Source organism: Saccoglossus kowalevskii, chromosome 18 (assembly GCF_978046115.1).
Source record: "Saccoglossus kowalevskii chromosome 18, keSacKowa6.1, whole genome shotgun sequence".
Taxonomy (NCBI): Eukaryota; Metazoa; Hemichordata; class Enteropneusta; family Harrimaniidae; genus Saccoglossus; species Saccoglossus kowalevskii.
This window is the reverse complement of record NC_140658.1, coordinates 16,773,977-16,793,695: the sequence shown is the minus strand read 5'-3', so window position 1 is coordinate 16,793,695 and position 19,719 is coordinate 16,773,977. Positions and strand designations below refer to the sequence as shown.

The 19,719-nt window shown below is 34.8% G+C and overlaps 2 protein-coding genes across 2 annotated transcripts in view; one reads left to right on the top strand and one right to left on the bottom strand.

The window, feature by feature from the left end:
- Positions 1-5,126: 5,126 nt before the first annotated feature.
- Positions 5,127-13,997, bottom strand: LOC100373074 (cytochrome c oxidase subunit 5B, mitochondrial-like). Its single transcript, XM_002737166.3, has 4 exons — positions 13,844-13,997; positions 7,693-7,766; positions 6,262-6,361; positions 5,127-5,908 (listed from the first exon to the last, which is right to left on the bottom strand). Exons 1-4 carry the CDS (start codon positions 13,932-13,934, stop codon positions 5,784-5,786), a joined length of 390 nt encoding a protein of 129 aa, XP_002737212.1. The 5' UTR covers positions 13,935-13,997; the 3' UTR covers positions 5,127-5,783.
- Positions 13,998-14,399: 402 nt separating this feature from the next.
- The window catches only part of LOC100373224 (multifunctional protein CAD-like), a 69,813-nt gene continuing 64,493 nt past the window's right edge, over positions 14,400-19,719 (top strand). Inside the window, exons 1-2 of the mRNA XM_006819504.3 lie at positions 14,400-14,820; positions 15,731-16,000. Coding sequence (XP_006819567.2) covers positions 14,736-14,820; positions 15,731-16,000 — 355 coding nt within the window. The 5' untranslated portion in view covers positions 14,400-14,735. The remainder of the gene's footprint in view (positions 14,821-15,730; positions 16,001-19,719) is intronic.

The window sequence follows — 19,719 nt, the reverse complement described above, 5'->3', positions numbered from 1 at the left end:
GGCCGGTCAATGTAAGCTGCGAAATAAAAAAATTCTAGTTGAAAATCAAATCGTTCGATTTTTGCGGCAGACGTTCGACGCGCGTCTTTCATGCATCTCGCGAGATCTCGCAATTGTTCGGAAAATCACCTATTATGACTACCTATACTGAATTAAAGCGGGGAGTCGTCACCTGCACATGCGTCAGATGGTCATAGCGTGTCATTGTTTACAAACAAGCATCTACCCATGAGCCTTTGCGTTTTTAGCGTGTGTTGTTATCGTCACTTGGGACTCAATTTCCACGCAGGTGACACCGTCCCACTTTAACTAAACATGATGATTTGGTTTTTTGTGTGTTTGATGAAATAATATTTCAAGACATGGATTTAATTATTCTATGGAAATAAATATGTTTTAATAGAAATATCACATATATTCTTATCACAATAATAGACAAGACATTTTTTTAACAAAATTTTTAAGATGCAATACGTTTGAAATCATATTTTTCAATATTGTTCATTACTCTATACTTTAGAACAAATTGGAGTATAATTTGTCATAAATTAAAAATGTGAAGACTTTGCAGGACACACATTAATGTTCGTTAGATGAAAAATCAGAAACACTAATGGAATGTACGGTGTATGTGCATATTAGAAAATGTCATTGTTACATCAAACAAAAACTCACTAGGTTTTTTGAAGTGTTAGTAAAATTCATAATTGAGAAAGCAGGGTTCATAGCAAGAGCCAAATGATTTCCAAGACTTTTCCAGACATTTTCCCAAACTTTCTTTTGCATTTTTTCTAAGACATTTTGACCCTTAATTCGAGCCAACATCATCACCAAAGCTCAAAATTCTGAGGATATGTTAGTTCCCTGGAGAAAATGGGCCTTTCTAAAATGAATTAATAACTATGAAGAAATGTAAAGACCTTTCAAAGGTTTTTTATTTTTCCTGTAATTTAAAGACAACTCAAAGACTTTCCAGACCTCAAAAAATCCAAAGACTTTCAAAGGATTTTCCTAATGCTATGGACTCTGGAAGGGAAAGCAAGAAATACCAAACTTTTTCCATATACATACTAATGTTAATTTTGAACAAAAATTCTTAATTTCCCCATAACAGAGAGAGCACAGATTGTGAAGGGGTCAATGGAGAATGGCTTATGAATCGGTCTTTGAGTCTTCTTCAAGAAACTTTACTTGTGTAAACAAAGGGTACCTAGTTTTAATATACAGGTACTGCAGGTAATTAGGTTTATCTGATTTTAACAATTTTTAAACCCCCAAACCAGTATCATTTTTCAGAAAATCTTTCGTGATGACATTTTTATAACGCATTCCCCTAGCAACTGAATAAATCAAAATCTAAACCCCAAACCAGTATCATTTTTCAGAAAATCCTTCGTGATGACATTTTTATAACGCATTCCTCTAGCAACTGAATAAATCAAAATCTAAACCTCCAAACCAGTACCATTTTTCAGAAAATCCTTCGTGATGACATTTTTATAACACATTCCTCTAGCAACTGAATAAATCAAAATCTAAATTTGTACCCCAGAACTGTTCCAATAGTTCTTCTAAATATTACAACCTTCTAAAGATTGGGCTGTTTTATGTTTTATAAGCTTTTTAGTCCCCCTTCCCACCCACAACTATAAATCATAACTTCGCCTCTCCCTCAATTTAATTGAATATGCGCTGGAGTGTTAGGGGTGGGGGCCTTAGAAAACTCTTTCCGCTTTTGGTGAGACTACTTTCAGTGACAATCCCCCATTCAACACCAATACTACCCAAGTCTTCTATGTCAGGTCATCTTTTTGTGAGTGGCATGCAGTCGGCCATATCCCATATAAGCGATGATAAAAAAACATTCTCATAAAATAGTTTTATTGCGTAGTGAGCACTATATGAAACCTCATTCCATACATTATAACCTTGACTTTTTTTTATTCGTGTCAATGTGACATTAGCGCATCTTCAATAAAAACGTATATAAACCCAAAATCATATGTGCTATATACTGATTCATTAAAATATTACTTATTTTGACCATAAACAATAACGCTGTAATTTATATGTACATGAACACTGATAGAGATTACATGGCTTTTTTATTGAGATGGCCAATTATTAGTTTGATGTATAAAAAAATAAAATAAATTAAAATATAATTCTGGATCCCCCTCTGAACCAAACTAAGAATTTGATTTGGTTTTCTGGAACGTTGACATTATATATTATATATAAATTTTTATTGCTGTGAACATTATTTTGCTTCATAATTGTTCACAGCATAATGTCATAAGATTTTTGTCTTGCAATGTCTTTAGGGAGACGGCACCAAGATTGTGGTCAAAGCGCCCTCACAGGTCACGCTACTCACTTTAGTCTAAAAACCTCATTACAGTAGGTGACAATCATCTCAGTATTACATTGTTACCGGGGTAAAAGATTCTGTGTGCAAATATTGGTACACCATTGATTGTAAACCTAAATTAAATCAAAGAAAGCTTAGAACTCCTGTGTGCTGAGAGTATTGAAGACACATTAAAAATTAATTCAAAATTACTTGAGATATTGATGGAATAGCTGAAAACTAATTATGTTAATCAGGTAACTGATATGAACAGATACGAGTATAAAACTAACAAGGCCTGCGTAATGTAATATCTTTGTACCAAATTTCATTGAAATGTGATTAGAACAAAAAAAACTATGAATTATTAATAGAGAATTAATATGAACAAATTTCAACCCAAAATTAATCGGGCCCGTCTATTGTCCTAAAGCATTTATGTACCAAATTTTATTCAAATGAGATGATCAGTAATTGAGATATCAGTGTTAATTAATTATTTTAATTAGATGATTAATAAGTATAAATAACTATTTACAAAAACCAAAAACTAATTGGGTCTCTGCTTAGTCCAAGGTTCATTGAAATGTGATGATGAATACTCTTTAAAAGTTTCATTAACATCCAATTAGTGGTTCTTTATATATCAGTGGAACATTCATGGAAAAAATAACTAATTATGCAAATTAGGTAATTAATATGCACAAATATTTACCCCAAAACTAATCAGGTCTCTGCACAGTCCTTAAGTAACTATGTACCAAGTTTCATTGAAATGTGATGATTACTACTTGAAATATCAAAAGCTGAAAATTAATTAATTATGCAAATTAGGTAATTAATATGTACTGATATTACCCTAATAACTATCAGGTCTGTGCAGTGTCCTATGACATCTATGTACCAAGTTTCATTGAAATATGATTACTACTTGAAATATCAAAAGCTAAAAATTATTTAATTATGCAAATTTGGTAATTAATATGTACTGATATTACCCTAACAACTATCAGGTCTGTGCAGTGTCCTATGACATCTATCTACCAAGTTTTATTGAAATGTGGTGATTACTACTTGAAATATCAAAAGCTGAAAACTAATTAATTATGCAAATTAGGTAATTAATATGTACTGATGTTACCCTAATAACTATCAGGTCTGTGCAGTGTCTGATGACATCTGTGTACCAAGTTTTATTGAAATATGATGATTACTACTTGAAATATCAAAAGCTGAAAATTAATTAATTATGCAAATTAGGTAATTATTATGTACTGATATTACCCTAAAAACTATCAGGTCTGTGCAGTGTCCTATGATATATATGTGCCAAGTTTTATTGAAATGTGATGATTAGTACTTGAGATATCAGTGGAAAAGCCAAAAATTGATTAATCATTATGCAAATTAGGTAATTAATATTGCACAGATTTTTACCCAAAACTGATCAAATCTGCACATTAGTTTAGAGCATCTATGTGCCAAGTTTTCTCAAAATCCAATGAGTGGTTCTTTAGATATCAGTGGAACAGTCATGGAACAGCTAAAAATCAGCTAATTATCATGCAAATTAGGTGATTAATATGCATGGATTTTTACCAAAACCTAATCAAATCTGCGCATTGGCCCAGACCATCTATGCACCAAGTTTCATCAAAGACCAATGTATGGTTCTTGAGATAGAAGTGGAACAGACACACTAACTGCAAAGACTCCCTATTTGTGCTTCGCACACGAGTCAAAAAGTGTATTTGAAATCAATCAAGTACCTTGATATTATCTACATTTAAGCGGGGGGAGTCATCAGCGGCACATGCGTCAGATGACGATAGCGTGTCATTTACAAATAAGTGTCTACCCACGAGTGTTTGAATTTGTTAACGTGCGTTATCGTCGCTTGGGACTAAATTCCCACATGTGCGCAGGCGACAACCCTCGCGCTTTAAATGAAATCACAAGATTTCAGATTTAACAAAAATGCAAGTTGCATCAATGATTTATTCGAGGACTCTGAATTCGTGCAATTCATCAGAGTATAAATTTGATCGTTACATTTGGGCACACTGAAATTGCACCCTTCTACCTTAGGTAATATATATCCCAATGTCAATAAATCAAATATGGAATATCTTTAGAGAATGTCTCTTACTAGTAATGGGGTAACAAGTTAGTAAACTTGCTCACAAATTGGCCAAGTACTGTTCCTGGGCCCTTCAGCATAGTTTTGAAATTTCACCTTTGTCAGTTTTGTGGAACTATCCGGAAATGTTTGTACAACACAGTGACTGTAAATAAGGCACGTTTCAGGGTATAAGCTTAACCTCATTTCAAAAGCCAAGAATGATTTTAATATTTCTGCACAGATCAATCACCCCATGGATGTTGGAGCAAGTCAGATTGGATGCTTTCAAACCATGGAATCGAGGATTCTGGTTGTACATGCAGCTGACATAATGCACATCAGAATGGCCATTTTTTTTATAATACTACATTTTAGTGACCAAGCATGGTAAAACCAGTATTTAAAATTACCTGGAGAGAACATTGTTAATGCCATACCCACTGCAGGCACCCAACCCCCTTTTCCTTAAATCTTGATTTTGCCCAATACCCAAAAGAGTACACACAGTCACAGAACACCTAGCCAAGAACTTAACAGAAAGAAACTCCAGTTACATTTGATATCTGGTAAATTTTTATTCAGATTACATTTTACAAACACAGTATCATAAAATCTGTCAACAGCCAAACACAAATGTGACATCAGGCTGTGAGGTTCATGAATAATGTTAATAATTTTATAAACTCCTTCAGTAATTATTATGAATTAACTTAATACAAATCTCACTTGAAATGACAGCAGGGCGAGTAGATGCAGATACAATTGAAATCTGAGCAGTTTCATGTCTGGAGCATAACCACAGAAATGTTTGCATGAATAAGCTTTTCTGATACTGAAGAGGTCTTTAATGGTGACAACCTGGTACAATACAATATTGTACCAGTGAACAAGCCAAGCAAATTTAAAAATGTTTGAGAGGTTTCCCAATAAACTTGATGCAAATAGCAGCAGAGACCTTGTTGAGAGTGAGAGAGCCACTCAATTTGTTTCTGCCCCTCAGCGTTTCATTCTCTTTGGTTGATTGCCTTCCCTTTTCTACATGCATGTAACCATGGTAATTGGGGAGCAGGGAACGTGATGATAGAGCATGAGACACTATTTGCAGCTCTCAACAAGATCTCTGCGACGCTTTGCATCCAAGGTGTATAATTGATTGCAAATCTATTGTTGAAGGGTTGAAGTGACACTGAGATCAACAGTTCATGCTGGAAATAAAGAGCTAACTGCACACGGTAAATCCATCCAGAAACCCAATAAAATAATGACTTATATATAATCTACTCAATTGAGATTGATGTTGTCAGTACTGATTCAAACTCTCTGTACAGGCTGTAGAGGTGCTGCTTCTGTTAATTGGAAAAAATGGCCACATTCACAGCGCTGTACACCGCCTTTCTCAAGCCACATCCAATTGACTACGGTAGCTTCTTCCTCACCTACAGGCAGAAAAAAAGGAAATATTAAGCCAGAAATAATAATGTCAAAAATATGCTAAAAAGATGATTTTTTGGCATTTTTGACAAAACAAGAAAAATAATAAACTGTTGTGTGTCAAATTTAATAGTTGTCTATCAGGTTGAAGTGTGCATGAACATTTTCGACAGCTTGTCAAATACAATATGGCGTTCTGCAATTAAGCCAGTCTGATATACAAAGCTTTTCTCTGGCTCAGGAAATCTTTGTAGACAAGCCGAGTTAGAGAACACAAGAAATTCTCCAATTAATCAAAATAAAAACAAGCCAATGTATTGGTAGGCATACAGACTACAGTAAAAACTGATTTACTTACAAACACAGCCAACCATGCGCTTCTCAAAAATTGAAGGTACTAGTGTTGGACTCTCCCTGGTTCCTGGTACTACATTTTTGACTTTCAGATCAAAAGGATCCTAAAAACAATCAAGGAAAAGTGTTATTGTTGACAGATGAATTATTGTCCTGATACAAAAACAAAATCAAGTAATTGAGAATTTATTGGAGGTTGAGTAAAAAACTTCTAAAAAATGCCAGTCTCATTGTATTAGAAATGCCTGCGTATTTCATGTCCCACGACACGCAAGTCCAACTCTAAGTGACTTCAGTGTCCTACCTTACACACTATTCTCCAATGTATTGTTGGCAAAATTCTGAGTAATTATGAATAACTTGTTCTGCCCAGCCTGACTTGGGGGCTGGTTGCTAATTTAAACAAGAATGTGGCAGCTTGTGTACCTCAATTAATACAAATGTACCCAGAATGTGATATTTCAGTTGTCTCGACATAACATTATGATTAGAGTGCCCTCAACGACAAATAGGCTACAGTCTGTGAATAAGATAGGCCAAAAGGTCACCTGCCATAATGGAGTTTGATCTTTTTGACATCAAAATTTCATGGGCCTTGCATGAAGTCTGCAATGATTTTTTTGATTTCACTGATGTTTTAATCATTAGTACTTTCATTTTTGTTTTCAAATCTTACATCAGTTGTGGTGTGATCGGGTATGGTAGCATACAGACTGAATTTGTGATGTTTCACAGATTCCTATAAACCAGTTACAATGGAAAAGCATGTTTAACATTTTCTCCCTATTTTCATTTTTCTTAATTTCATTAACGATTTAAATTTTTAACATTACAATAATCTTTTGACATCAGCTATGGCGTGATCAGTGAATTGCGCAAATAGACCAGAACTTTCAATGTGTACATGCCGACCCAAATAAACTTCGCAGCCTTTAGACATCCGTTTCATTAGTTATTATTGTTTATGGTCGTTTATGAAGAGCGAGGAAATCCTAGCTTGACGACAATGATTTTGCCATGCAGTTTGTTTCCTGGGGAGACTACTGCAGCATTTATCAGCTTTACCATACTGATCGATATACGCCAAGACAATTCTCACCATACAAATTCTGAAGTATGGGACCCCAAAGGTGCTAGATTATCAATCACAAATTAATTTGTGAAAATGCTTGTTAATTTTCAATTATTGCTGACTTGCACATATAATTACTGTTAGACCAAACCACTATTTTGATTATATTCACTGGGGGTTGAGAGTTCATAAATTTGCCACTGAAACAATGTTTTCTATTGTAATATGACATTCAGCGGCATTTACCCATCAGCAAAAACAGCTAAATTAAAACCCAGTGAATTATTAATGCATTTACATTATTATTTTTTATTATGCATCTTACTTGACATCCAAAAAGCTTCAAATTTAAATAACACAAACCTCTAACCCAGCCTCTTTCATGTCCATTTCCAATTTTTCCATACCAGTAGCATGATCCACATTTAGAGGTATACCTGTAGAGAAGTGAGAAACAAACTTTAACCTTAAAGTGCCTGTGCAATGCCCACCCCGACGTTTCCCATTTTAGATCTGTGTCCCACTGAAAAGGGTAGTTATTGATTTTTTTTTGCTGAAAATGATTACTCGTATCCAAGTAAATTTGGGATATTTCTCGTGTTGTAGCCACGCCCACCTATCGTGAAACGGTTGACTGTTTCCGGATTTCCGACTCTCGCCGAAAGTGCGCCACCAAATGACAAAATGTGAGAGGAGGTCATACCCCTGAGCCGTAATAACACTGGTCGTTCAGTATACTTTTAAACGATGTACATTTTTCGGTCGGCGTTTTATTTTTTTTTTGTCTTTTTTTTTTTTTTTTTTTTTTTTTTTTTTTTTTTAGAGAGAGTTTTTAGATGTTGTGTTGTGGGCAGTTGCAGTGAAACGTATAGCCATAGTGTATGTATTCACACGTTTCTAATCGATCCGAAGGTGCGACATCAGTTAACCTTAAACCTGGCGCAACACTTTTGAAAGAAATAGATTCCGGACCAGCCCATGATCCCCGAGGCGGATTTCAGAAGAGAGAGAGAGACGTCCGGCAAGTGTTTCAAATCAGTTGACTTTTTTTGCGATCCTGATTATCGTTTTATAGAGACCATTTAGTTCCTGTTAAGTAAAAGGTAGCAATAATTTTGACAGTGTCACAAAAACGAAGCGTCGGACAAACAGGTAATTACACAGCCCTTACACACTGCTAACTGTTTTCATTTTCGAAGGCTAAAAGTTTCTGAATTGTTTGGTGATTGGTGTTGAATATCGAATTCACACCTGTTTTTTTTTTTTACCTCCATGCTTGCAGCTTGATCTGCGTAATAATTTATGAAATAAGAATCAGGGCTTGGACAATGTGTTTCCACCAAATAAAGTTTTAATACAATGTTATAATTATGACAATCACGCCATGGATCAAGCTAACTCGGATCCACTCTGAATTTATCTGTACGTGTGTCTATCTCGATTATTTTTGTTATCCAATTAAACGCCGCTTTTAACGCACTTGCTCTTGCCGTGACCCGTCGCGTTCACCTATTTCAACAAAATGTCAATTTATTTCCACGCGGCTGTCATTTATTTAGTATTTAACTGTGATTTGTCGTTTTTTTAATTATTTTATAGTGATCACTATAGTCTAATGTTTAGAATATCAAAATATGTTCTCTTTTATTTTAATTTTGAAAGTTTTACTCAGACGATCGATGAAATAAAACAGTGTAGTGACGTGCTTAGTAACCTGCTAAATAACGAGATAATTCCGACGTCAAATTCTATTTTGTCCAGCAACAGTGTACAAACGTGCGCCGGTGTCGGTGACAATTGGACATATTTCGCATCTAACTCAACCCCATGCAACAAAAATTGATACTATGTGTTCATTATGGTCCATTCTTCCTCGACGAACAAGTACATAAGCGACAATATAGTCAAAGACGAGAAAACTGCACAAGAAATTTGCCTTATTTACACGTATTGGCAATGCAAGCTGCCATGCGACTTCCCCTTCTGACGTCACAAGGGGAATTTCTGTATGCAAATGAGAAGCTAATAAGGAGCCTCGTTTTAAAATACACAAAAATAAAGTTGCCATAGACTGAGTTTAAAACACATTTTTTCACTTAAAAAAATAATTCATGCTTAGAAACATAAAAATTAATAATATTTATGTATCAATTGATAATTTTAGACGTGAAAATAGCAGCCATTTCACAGGCACTTTAATCTATACAAATTTAACTAAGAAAACATGATAGCAATGGGTGTGTGTACAACACAGTGTTCTCCACAAGGGGTTTTAGGCGGGCGGCCCGCCCATCAAGTTTTACGGCCGCCCAGTATATCAACACCCGCCCACCAACGTACATCCAGCTGAAATTATTTGTAAAAAGCTTGCATTGTTCTTCCCAAGCCTAAACAAAAGGGTAGTTGCCCAACCCTTTATTTTGCTATTGTTTCAACAGTCCAAACATAAACAATGTCCATTGGAAGTCTGCAAGCAGTTATCAAGTGTATTCATGGCAATGTGTCAATCGCTTGAATTCATTGTTGCCCGACATTGTTGCCACTTATTGCTCACGATACGCAACTACAGTGGTTTCAATTTACAGCTGTATTTTTAATAATCGTCTTCCGATCACGAAAGAAAGAAGTAAGTACGAACGAAATGTATATGCACAGAAAATAAACAAATATATTACCAGATTGCATGTAAACTCAAACAAAAATTTAAATTCTAGCCGTATTTACGTTCGCTCGATTTTCATTGTGAAAACAGCATGGAGAAGGCAAACTGATGACCTTTTGGCCTACCCCATTCAACGACCGTCTGCTACCCACCGCTGTTGGCGCTGTAACGATTTAGTATCTAAGTTGCATAGGGGAACAGCGCATTCTGGGTGTTCCTGTACTGAATTCGGAAAGCGGTAATAAACATCAAACATGGCTGCTGGATTAGTTTACCGCGAGTATTTGTAATTGAATAATATTTTAGTTATCTTTTCCACATACTTTTTTCAATTTATCTATTTTTTAGGTCTAATCTTTTGAGAACATATCAGATTCTTTTATTTTGCCGATTGCTAGCATTTTTTTCTTGAATTCCAAAACAATGTGTGAAAACGCAACGTATCGTGGCCGTACATGTGTAAATGCATCTTACCGTCTGTCGGCACGGGCGAGTACTGATGCCACAAATAAAAATGTTATGGATTTTGTTTTGACAAATTGTTTTGGCTTCGTGGGCAAATCATCTCGTATATTTTCTACATTATAACTCAATTATGTTTTGTACTTGCTCTTGGTTACTCGAATTGCATTTCATGAACGCAGAATAATTTGCGAACGCATAAATCACCGATTTCAAACTTTTTGCATTTCGTAAATATTGATAGTGACCAATCTGTTTGTATTTAAAAAAATTGTAACATGTTCCAATTAAATTAAATAAAAAAAGAGAATAGTAAATAACTTAGTGTGTATTGCAGTTCATGTCATAAATGCGAGAATTCTGTATGTAAATGATATGCAAATGAATATGCAAATTTATGCTAATTAGACCACCCACCAGCTAATTTGGATTGTGGAGAACACTGCAACAGGAGTGGGGAATTTTGTATACATTGCAGTGATCTCCCCAGGATGTAAACAGCGTGGTGGTCCCGCCACAGTGCTTTGATTTGTCGCTACACCGGTCTGACACCACCACCACAGTGCTTTTTTTCATTGGGGATCTCGTCATGCTGGTCGGCCTGACCGGTACTCAAAATTAGCGACCACCACGGAAACGCTTCCGATCAGGACTATTGTGATATTGTTATTATACTAACGTACCGACCGACATGCATCCTGCCAGTAGTGGATAATAATTTGTAAACAATAGACATAGCCGCACAATGTGGTAGCGACTTTAAACAATACAAGTCAATTTTGTAAAATTAGCACCTCTTTGTAAGTAAATACTTTCTGGCAATAGACTCAGTCTTTAGATTGAAAGCTAAAATTCTTTCAAAATCAATTCCACCCCGAAGTAACATGGGCTAAACGGAGTTCACGATCAGTTTACGCTACTCAAGAAAAAACAACACGTTTATCGCGTGATTGGGTAAAATACATTTGAACTGTTATCATCGTGAATCATGTAAAAACTCTTCTTTCAGGACTTCTTTTACCTTTTAAAAATTGCTAATCACCTCTTTCGAAAACAATCATGCAGTTTTCATCTGAAATCCATACCAACACATCGTGCTACGACATCGCTTTACCTCCGCAATGTAATTTTTATGATCATTACCATTCGAAAAACTTCGGGTTCTATCGGCATTACTATGCGGCATTTTGATTGGGTAATGGCGTTTTTGACTCATGGGGTCAAAGGACACATGCTGGTCAACTGATGCTTCACAACTATCATGGCGGGTCTGTGTTTTTCACCGAAGTGACCGAGTGATCAAAAATAATTGCTCCCGATAAAACTAATTCAAACTTTACGTACGTTTTTTTTCATAAAAAAAAAAAAGTAACATTTTTTGCATGGCATCATGACCGAATAAGAGGAATTATTTATATAACCGGTAGTATAACATCACGAAGTAAGTTATGTCACGTCGTAACTTTGATGATTGCTTGGAAGTGTTATTTGTTCATACCTGTAAATGTAAACGTTGTAGAAGCTGATGGTCGGAATAACCAGCAATCCGCCAAATAACGTGGTTGATTTTTTGAAGGAGAATTTTGTAGCAAATAAGATCATGAAAGTCGTGAACATAATCCTGGCTGAAACGTTTCAAATGGGTTTCATTTAACCTTTTACAATTTATTTGTTTCTTTTCAGTCTGCAGCATTTGCATTTCGAGAGTGTTTCATTTTTAAATTCTAACTCTTCTAACTTGTGAAACGTAAAATTTTGACTCCAATAAAAAAATATTTCCACTGTGATCGAGCTTATTAATATTACAAAAGTGTCCAAAATAAAGCAAATAAATATCTGCCACTTTGTTTTTGAAAATATGTTGTTCATTGTTTGGGTGTAAATGTGCTTTGGTAAATTTCTATTATTATGTAAATGATATGCAAATTAGGCCACCACAGTGGTTTAAATTCCTGGGTAGATTTTGCCATGTTGAAACTCAAAACATGCTTTCAATACATGGACATAAAACCTACCCCAACACTATTTTAGTCTGAAAACTGTGCAATTTAAAAAAATGATGCACTAGTGTTTTGGGTACTGTAGAATACTTTATTTTCGCTTGGAATTTATTTTCGCTGAAGGGATGATTCCGTGAAAATAAAATCCAGCGAATATACTTTTTTTCTATATTTCACATTAAACTCACCAAAAATCAGTGAAAATAAATTCCAAGCAAAACGCCCAAAAAGCCTTTTCAGTGAAAATTTATTCCAGCGAAAATAAAGTATTCCACAGTAATTAAAAATGGCATTTCTATGACCACAGAAGCTCAGACTGTTTTTGTGATAGTCTATCTGGAGGCTGAAGGATGACAACCAACGAACAAAATTGTCTTCTTGTGGTACGCAAGTTGTCTCCAGCAGATAAACTATCAGAACTTCTGTGCCTGTGACAAGGATATCATGCACTTTTAATACACTTTACTGACATTGCTAAATGCCAACAACAGTAAAACATTAATAAATCTATCAAAGTATCAGCTGCTTCGAGAATGAACAGTAAAGGCCAAACACTTACCACCACCAAAAATAAATAAATAATACATTCTGAACTTTGTACTATAACTGTACTATCATAGTGTGGATCACGAATAGAACATTGTTTAACGCACGCGACAATACAAACGCGTGCAGGCAACACGTGAATATGATAAGTGGTGTTTTTAATCCCAACTGCGTCCCTTGCAGCTTTTGAGTGATTTGTTGCGAATCTCATGCAATCTCATGTCCTTATAATTATTTGAATGCCACATCCAAATAACAACACATGTCACTATTCTATTTGTTTAATGAATTCAGTTGTTTGTATCTATGTTCAGATCTTACATGTAGAACTTTATATATAAACTTTATATTTTTAGTTAATACCAGAAGATACAATGCCTGTAGTGAAGGTCAAACTGATTTTCCGAAGAAAAAAAATTAACACTGATTATTTTTGTGCATCATATTACATAAATATATACATGTGCCGTATATTAATGTATTCTTTACTCAATCAAATTGAATTCCTGTCCAGGTCACAAACCATTAATAATTCACAGTCGTAATCATTGCTTATTGACGCAGATATACTGGGATAAGAAGACAAATCAATGTCAGATTTTACGATCACCAGATAATCTATCAGTCAACAAATTAGACACTTTCTCAAGAACACGTAAATTTGAACGACATCAGAAATTTGTCATAAATATAATAATATTCGTTGCACGACAACTACACACACCAATAAAAATGAACTTGTATCCGCCATCTTGGAAACGCCGGTGTGCACGATGTACATCTCGTGGCAATAACATGGTATTCCAGAGCTCGCACACATCAGACAGTCACATGAAATACTCACCACCGGGTTTCGACATGGTCCTCACTGATGATACCATCAATGAACGACCAGCTACAGCCAAAACACGTGCACGACATAACAACGAAGCCATTTTCTCTCGTACGAACTAGTTCAAGGGACAATACCAGAATGCAGTTCAGCGGAAATATAAATCAACGCTTTTTTGCCTCACAGCCTTGTTCCCCAAACATAAATATTCTTCAGTATAATTCGCACAACAATTCAGTTAAACCTTTATCACACAAGAAAAGTAGATCACGATGTGTCATTTTTTACAGATCAGTTAAATTTTATTAAAAAGCACATGGTGTTCCTGTCGAATAAAATATTGTTGCGCGAAAGAGGATGAGTATTTGATCTTCTTGGACCCTGTTCTTGGATATAGCATTTTTATTACTATCTTCGAAAAGTAAACATATAGGCCCCATTTATGTAATTCTATGTTGGTATATTCGATGTTAAATGAATGAAAGTTCATGATAAGACGAATTTCGCTGACCAACTATGACCTCATTTAACCTTCAACATATGACGTCATCTTAATGTTAATAGGCGGGAAGCCGTCATTCAATGGCGGACTGCCGAGTCGATCACTTCTCTCTCTCTGTGACTGTCATATTTAGATAGGTATTTCAGAGATACTTTATGACGGCAACTCTACAGCTTCCACCAACAGATCACTCCTATTTTCACGATCCGCTGGACGATATTTGGGAATTCAGGCACCCGTAATACCCGCTTTATCGCAGTTTTTCCGAGCAACTTTTCGGACCATACCGTCTTTTGTTTGTACGTAACACGTGTTCGGTGTGTGCGCGATCACTCTCCTCCACTGTGCATCAAAACGTGCACATGTTAGTTACATCGCGGAGTGAAGAAATCTGTTATCAGAATGTCCGCTTCTCTTTTTCTCGAGGATGGTTCAAAGTACGAAGGGAAATTGTTCGGCGCAGGTGTAAGCGTTTCGGGTGAAGTTGGTAAGTGGAATAAAAAAGAAAACTTTGATACATCTCCAGCTGTTGAAATTTCCCGGGAAATTTGAATGTCACACCAATGATTACCATGCACATTTCACCCGCCAACTCAAAGTCAGTAACCCCATGGCGATCACTGATGTTATTTTTGATATACCAATAATAATAATGTAGTTTTTACCGATTATCAAGAAATCTGCTACATTTTTACAATTGTGTTTCACAGCAAATAAGAGAACCCGTGCTATTTATTTCAGCAATTAATTTAAAATATTACTGTACTTTTCCCGACAGAGCCCACAGGGTACTTAGCTCACAAAGTCGCATTTTTTAGGGGGTCGGCGTTTTAGTCAGTATGGCCCAGTGAAAATTTGATGCCATATTTTTGATAATTTATGACAACTAATCTTTTAAATACAAAATATATATTGTATATGCCAATATATATAACTAGTAGATATTTACTATTATCAATTTATTCCAGTTTTTTTTGACATTAAAGCACTGTAGTCGTCGAGCTGTGCATGTTCAATATTTGTGTTGATAAACATTGATTTTCCCACAATCCAATGCGCTCTTCAAATGGAAATCACAAATATGAGGTTTCACCTGGGTGCAACTTGCACTGATTACCGCAGGTGACTCCCTCGATACCTTCCAAACACATAAAAATTAAATTAAAGCAGTTTGTACTCGTTGATCTGCGCAACAGTCAAAGTCGCCATCTTTGTTTATATGAGACCCATATATCTCGCACATGCGCAGCGCGATGACTACCACGCTTTAACTGAATACATTGCCCACAAAATATTGAGTGTAAAAAAAATGTAAATAAGAAAAAAATTATTTTACCTGTTATATGTGGTTTATTACAAATATTATTCTTTCATTATTTTGATAATTTTTATTTTAGTTTTCCAAACTGGTATGGTTGGGTATCCTGAATCCCTGACTGATCCTTCATACAAATCCCAGATCCTGGTGTTGACATACCCGTTGATTGGAAATTACGGAATTCCAAGTAACGAGGTTGATGAGTACGGGCTTTCACAGTGGTTTGAGTCAAGCAAAATCCATGTCTCTGCTCTAGTGATTGGAGACCTATCTGAGGAGTATAGTCACTGGGCTGCCAAAAAGTCGCTTTCTGATTGGCTGAAAGAATACAACATACCTGCCATATATGGTAAGTCTGAGATTTAAACCTGTGTGATTGGTTGAAATCCTACATGATAAAGCTAGCTACAATGCTAGTAATATCTGTAAATTTGATCATTTTGAATGGAAGTGCTGTCTATGCAAACAATAATGATTTAGATGAGCATTGGTATATAGCAAGTGAAGGGAATCTAGACTTAACCAAAAGTATTTGCTATTTAATTTTCTTTTTCAAATATATAATATGGAATTTATGCAATCCTTTTACACAGCATATTTTAAATCTGATTTATTAATGCATGAAATTATGCAAATATTGGGTTGTGTATGATACAGTTATGGTTTATGTGCACTGCTATTGGAGATGAGCTTCTAATAAAGTAAATATGGTAATGTTAATTTAAAATTTATATTAAATATGCGTCCTCATCAGACAGGTGCTTCGAACTAGAGATGAACTCTGTTCGTGATTTCTATTCTTTCATCAGGTATTCATCTTCTCAATCTCTGAAGTTGTATTGTTAATTCATTCATCAATAACATAAAATAATGATGACAATATACTATAAGCTTATTATAAAAAATACATATTAATAAATAATAGAATAGAATATTTACAATTTATATATTAGTTTACTTGAGAAATGAGGACCTGAAAAATATTCAGTAGAATTAATCAGTATGATGGCTCTTACATTCATGTTAACTTTACAAATTGTGAAATATGAACCAATGTTAGAATATGAGAATAAAGAAATTTAACTTTTCTTTTTTAATTTAATTTAAAGCAAAATCCTGACTCAAAAAAATTCTTGCAAGGTTTAGTCAACTTTAGGGACGACGTCAAAAGATGGATGACGGATAAAAAACTTATTTGCTTTAGTTTGGGGTGGGAAAATGGTTTGGTCCAAGAATAAATATGTGCGTCAAATGAGGTGCATTTGTAAAGTCTTTTTACACCCACCCGACAACCAACTGCTATGCCATACTACTGTCCGATTATCAAATTGTATTTAATGGTGAATGTAGTCTGATGTCATGACCAATATTTATCAATTAAGTTTCAGTGGGGGGTGGGGGGGGGGTGTGAAAAAAAACTAAAGGAATTAAGTTTTGTATCTGACATCGATCTTTTGACGTCGTCCCTTAGGTTGTTCCTATCCTATACATGTAGATATGGTGCATAGATATTTTATTCTCTGAAGCAAATGTGAGTGAGGAAAATTTATTTTTGTTCTATTGTAGACAAATTTAAAGCGCTAAGGTAGCAGATTACATGTCAAAATTTTGCGCAACTATGTACTTTACATAGGTTGTACACATCGCTATGGCAACCATATAGAACATAATGTGATGTGAAGTATTTATCGTATATTCTGCTCAATTTATTGTACAATGTATTTCAAATCTGTGCTTTCATCAATTTTGAAGAAAAAATTTCTCAGACACATTTTTCTTGGCCTTAGTTTGAATAGACTGCTAAGGGCTTTATAGATAAACATTTTGCTTTTATTTTTGAAAACAAATTTTCAGAACATTATCGTTAGTTTTATTGGTTATACAACTTAATCTCTGTAAAGGTCACCTGTATGTCAATAATCTTCTTTGATCTCAGTGAGAATTGTCAACTATGAAATTAAAATTATTTGACATGCTTGAGTAGCAAATAATAAGTGAAAATAAATTTGACATTCAGTTCTTTTTAGAGTATCCTATTTCTAATTAATCTGAGAGGTAATATTTTTATCTTTCAGCCGAGGTTCCAAAAATCATTAGATAGCTGTAAATTTTTAAAAATTATTAGCAATATCGCTGTGTGGTTTAATATTGTATGTGATGTTAGCTTAACTTTTTCACCACCAGATTTTTCTTTTTTTTCTTATATTCTTAGATTTTTAATATTTTTAGTAATGAATCCTAATCCTAACAGACAAAGTTTGAGTCAATTTTCAGTTTTTACTCAAAATTTGTCTATTTTTGTCCAGATTTTCTGAAGGAAAGTGCGAATATAAGAGAAGGAACTGGTGGTGAAAAGGTTAATTTTTAAAAAGAGCGAGGCTACTGATCTAATAATGTGGTAGCCATACTGTAATGTTTGATCTGTTTTCAAGTACTTGATTCAGTCATTCACTCAATTGTAAATGCACTTCACTTTGTTTTTGTATATGATGCAGGCTTTTATCCAGCCGTCTGTCTTCCTCCTATTTTAGATGGGCACTCCACATTTCAGACATTCTCAATTGAAATGCTAAATCCTAACAAACCGTTCTACTTTTGAATATAAAAAAATATCAAAATAACCATTAATAATTAACAAAAAAATAAAAAATGAAAATGGGTACAGTCCAGTGATTACTAGTATCTTTCATTTTAAATATAGGGTAATTTTTTTTTTCATCAAGTTTTTGTGTGTGATGAAGGTCAAGTTTGACAACTTTGTTAGATAGATGTGTTACCTAGTAATTGGGGGGGGGGGTGGAAATTTCCCTCTAACACAAGCATTTGTCATTAAAGTTAAAAAACTGTTTATGTATAAACTATAAAATTGAAAAATATTGCCGTTATAGGGCAACACTACTAATCCACAAAAAAATTATTTATGTGATGCCAAATGTCATGTATATGTATATATATATATATACCGGTGTGTGTGTATATATATATATGTATATACCGTATTTATCTGGGTAAGAGCTCAGGGTCCTGAACATGAAAAATTGTCAAAAAATAGGGGTGGGCGTTTACCAGGATATCCCGGCAAAAAAAAAAACATGCTAATCGAACAGAAATAAATGATCAATATGCAACATTAGAAGTAAAACAAAAATAATGTATTGCTAATGATGTGACAAATAAACCAGAAATAATAAAAAATCGACAGTGAGGAATCATTTGAATTAGAATTTTTTGCCGACAAACACGCCCAATACGCGTGAACTCAAAATGAAATAAAATGTCAGGGGTTAAACTGCATAAAATTATTTCCGGCCTCGACAAATTAAAAATCAACTGTCATACAAGATCAATAATAATTTACAAATTTACAATGAAACTTGTCAGATCTTTATTTGTACGTACATTGCCATCCTTGTCAAACTCAAAACCCTTGAAGTCCAAGTCGGCGTCACTGTAGCCATTGAACAAAATCCCTACAACTTATTCCTGAAGTTTGGAATTTGGACTTAGCACTTTTAATCCACGGATTTCGCAGTCTGTCAGCTTGGCACTTTTCATTCATGTCTAATCATATTAAACAGGCAAGAAAAATGGGGTCGCTCTGCTGCGATGGCACACAATGCTTTTGTTTACCGTCTGGCAATCATCTTTAACCTTTATGCATCTGCTTTACTGATTGGGTAAGAATGACATCACTACTAGTATTTTATCATAAAGGTAAAATTGTGACATTGCTTTTTTATCATACGCTTATCAATCACGGTGAAAGTTATCATTCAGCAAGTTCCGACGATTGGAATGTCTCACTATATGGATATCGTGGTGGGCTTGAAATAGAAAGTTTTTATTTTATCCAACGACAGAAGAATAGTTTTCATGACAGGAATGCAATAGCAGTGATGAAAGATGATAACAAATTTGGCAGTCTTTGGCATGACATTGCAAAATTGCTGGCCCCAGTTATGGATTCGCAAGCTGCTACCAATTATTTTTTAAAGCCAAAATAACGCGATTTCAACCACTCTCTCAGTATGGGCTGCTACAATATTGCAACTTTGGTTTAATTGTTGA

Excerpts from the sequence above, each read along its gene's own strand:
- LOC100373074 (XM_002737166.3), bottom strand. The coding sequence starts at position 13,934 with ATGGCTTCGTTGTTATGTCGTGCACGTGTTTTGGCTGTAGCTGGTCGT. Across the intron at positions 7,767-13,843 it reads GACCATGTCGAAACCCGGTG|GTATACCTCTAAATGTGGAT; the intron begins GTGAGTATTTCA and ends ACTTCTCTACAG. Across the intron at positions 6,362-7,692 it reads TGAAAGAGGCTGGGTTAGAG|GATCCTTTTGATCTGAAAGT; the intron begins GTTTGTGTTATT and ends GATTGTTTTTAG.